The 2,124-nt window shown below is 37.1% G+C and overlaps 1 protein-coding gene across 1 annotated transcript; it reads left to right on the forward strand.

Annotated features, from left to right (window-relative positions):
* Nucleotides 1–961: 961 nt before the first annotated feature.
* Nucleotides 962–1,667, forward strand: LOC121964748 (nucleoporin NUP42-like; the record flags this gene model as incomplete). Its single annotated transcript, XM_042514941.1, has 3 exons — nucleotides 962–1,280; nucleotides 1,377–1,465; nucleotides 1,555–1,667. Coding segments are annotated over 3 exons (521 nt in total), but the record flags the coding sequence as incomplete, so codon positions are not given.
* Between the last annotated feature and the right edge of the window lie 457 nt (nucleotides 1,668–2,124).

The following is a 2,124-nucleotide window of genomic DNA, read 5'->3' on the forward strand; positions in this document are numbered from 1 at the left end:
TCGGCATCTGCTCTGAAACTCAGTCATTCACCAGACTTAAAAACATTACATTTGTGGAAGAAACTGAAGATCAAGATGTAAAGACTGTATGTGTGACAGAAAACGTCAAAAACAAAAATCTGAACACTTTGGGAGGTCAGATTATTCACATGAAGCATCTTGAAGCTGCTGTTTACAAACTGAAGCTTCTCCACAAAGTATCAAAAATAATTCAGTAAGGGTGTTCGATACTTTTTTCCTGATTCACTCCACTTTGTTACATAGAAGTTTTATTATGGATTGAAATGTTAGGATTTTTCTATCAGCATAGTTTTATTGAGTTAATATCAAAGTCTAGTCTAAATTGCAGTGGAAATATGTATTATGAAAAAAATGTTGACATGTTAAATACTTATTTCCTCCAGTGTGTGTGGCTCATCCTAAGGTAACAAAAACACATCAGTTCTTATTTTCAGGTGATTACTGTAACTTTACTTAAAACTATACAGTCCCTCCATCGCACCTTTTGTACATACATTCTGTGTCCTTTATATTCTATTTTGTCATTTTATATATTTAAATTGCTTCTGTTTTTTTAAATCTTATTTTCTATTCTGTTTAAATTCTCTATTTGTATTATATCCTTTATGTTAATTGTTTTGCACCAAAAGACCAAGTCACATTCCTTCTATAAATGTACTTGGCAATAAAACCAGATTCTGATTCTGATTGTGATTATACATCAAGAAAAACATACATTTATATTATGTTCTGTCCTTAGACACTCAATTCTGGAGAACACAAACACTCAAAAAAGCCTTTTTTAAGTTGAAATAAGGGGAAAGCAGAGGAGGGATCCCTCTCTGAGGACAGACAGCCATGCTGTATGTGTAATACATACAAAGTAGAAGTGGCAGTAATAGAATTATAATATGAGCAAACAAAATAATTGTAAAGGTGTTGGTGTGCATGCTGGTTTCAGGGTTTGGCAACAGAGTTTGGGTGAATCCTTCCCAGCAAAAAGGAGGCTATATCCAGCCCTCATCTTTCTCCTCTCATGGAAGTGATGACTGGGGTCGAGGAGGAGGTGGAGGAGCTGACTGGGGTCGAGCAGGAGGTGGAGGAGCTGACTGGGGTAGAGGAGGAGGAGGAGGGAGAAGAGATAATGTGAAGAGCTCCGAATTCAGCTTCTCTGCTCAAAACAGATTTTCAGCGCTTGATACTCCCAGCACCTTTGACAGAGGAGGAAGAGGAGGAGGACAGCAGGCGGCAGCTGGAGAGGAAGATGACGACAAAAAACTGTGAGCCTTTTTGCTGTGTAAAGTTGTGAAACATCCAAATAATTTCTCCTCATATTAGGAATTAATTCATGTGATGTCTGTCTCACGGTCACCCAGGGAGATGATTCAGATGGACATGGATATTTGGGAGAGTTCAGGGCAGTGGGGCTTCTCGTGTTATTCCACCTTCAAGAAATCTTTATCTGGTTTGTATCAAATACACATTTCATTGCAGAATATCTATTTGTGTTTGTAAACAATATACCTGATCATGTTTAATATTTCTTGTCTGTAGGTTTCACGGATCTCTCTCCAGAAGAGCTCAGACTGGAGTATTACTCTACAAGAGCTTCAGGAGACCTGCAGAGCTATGTAAGTGTTGTTTCACCCATTAATGTCATGTGTTAGAGTTGAATATACAGGATTCCCAAGGTTTAGAATTTCCTGATCACATTTACAGGCTGGAAAAGTCATGGAACTAGTAAAAATCACTAATGGTTTAGGAAATATGATGGGAATGTTTTGCGTGTATTAAATTGAAATCTATTATTAGAACATAATGGGGATTTTTTTTCTCTCTAACTGCTGATGTAATGTAGCTCCAATATGCGTCGGCGCATGAGAATGTTTTGGTTATGTTTTGTTCATTTGAAATTTTCTTCATTTTCTCCCCTTGTTCCGTCTCTACTTTCACTTGCCCACTTGACATGACAAATAACGTTTTAAGCATTTTTGGCTGAGAGGAGGGGGCATTCAACTCTGAATAGTTGTATTATTGTATTTGTATTTATTTTACAGCTGATTTTTAAAGAAAACATGCCCGTGGGTTTGAAGGGCATGTTTTCTTTGACAATTTTTTTTTTTT

The sequence above is a fragment of the Plectropomus leopardus genome, unplaced genomic scaffold (genome assembly GCF_008729295.1).
Source record: "Plectropomus leopardus isolate mb unplaced genomic scaffold, YSFRI_Pleo_2.0 unplaced_scaffold17024, whole genome shotgun sequence".
Taxonomy (NCBI): Eukaryota; Metazoa; Chordata; class Actinopteri; order Perciformes; family Serranidae; genus Plectropomus; species Plectropomus leopardus.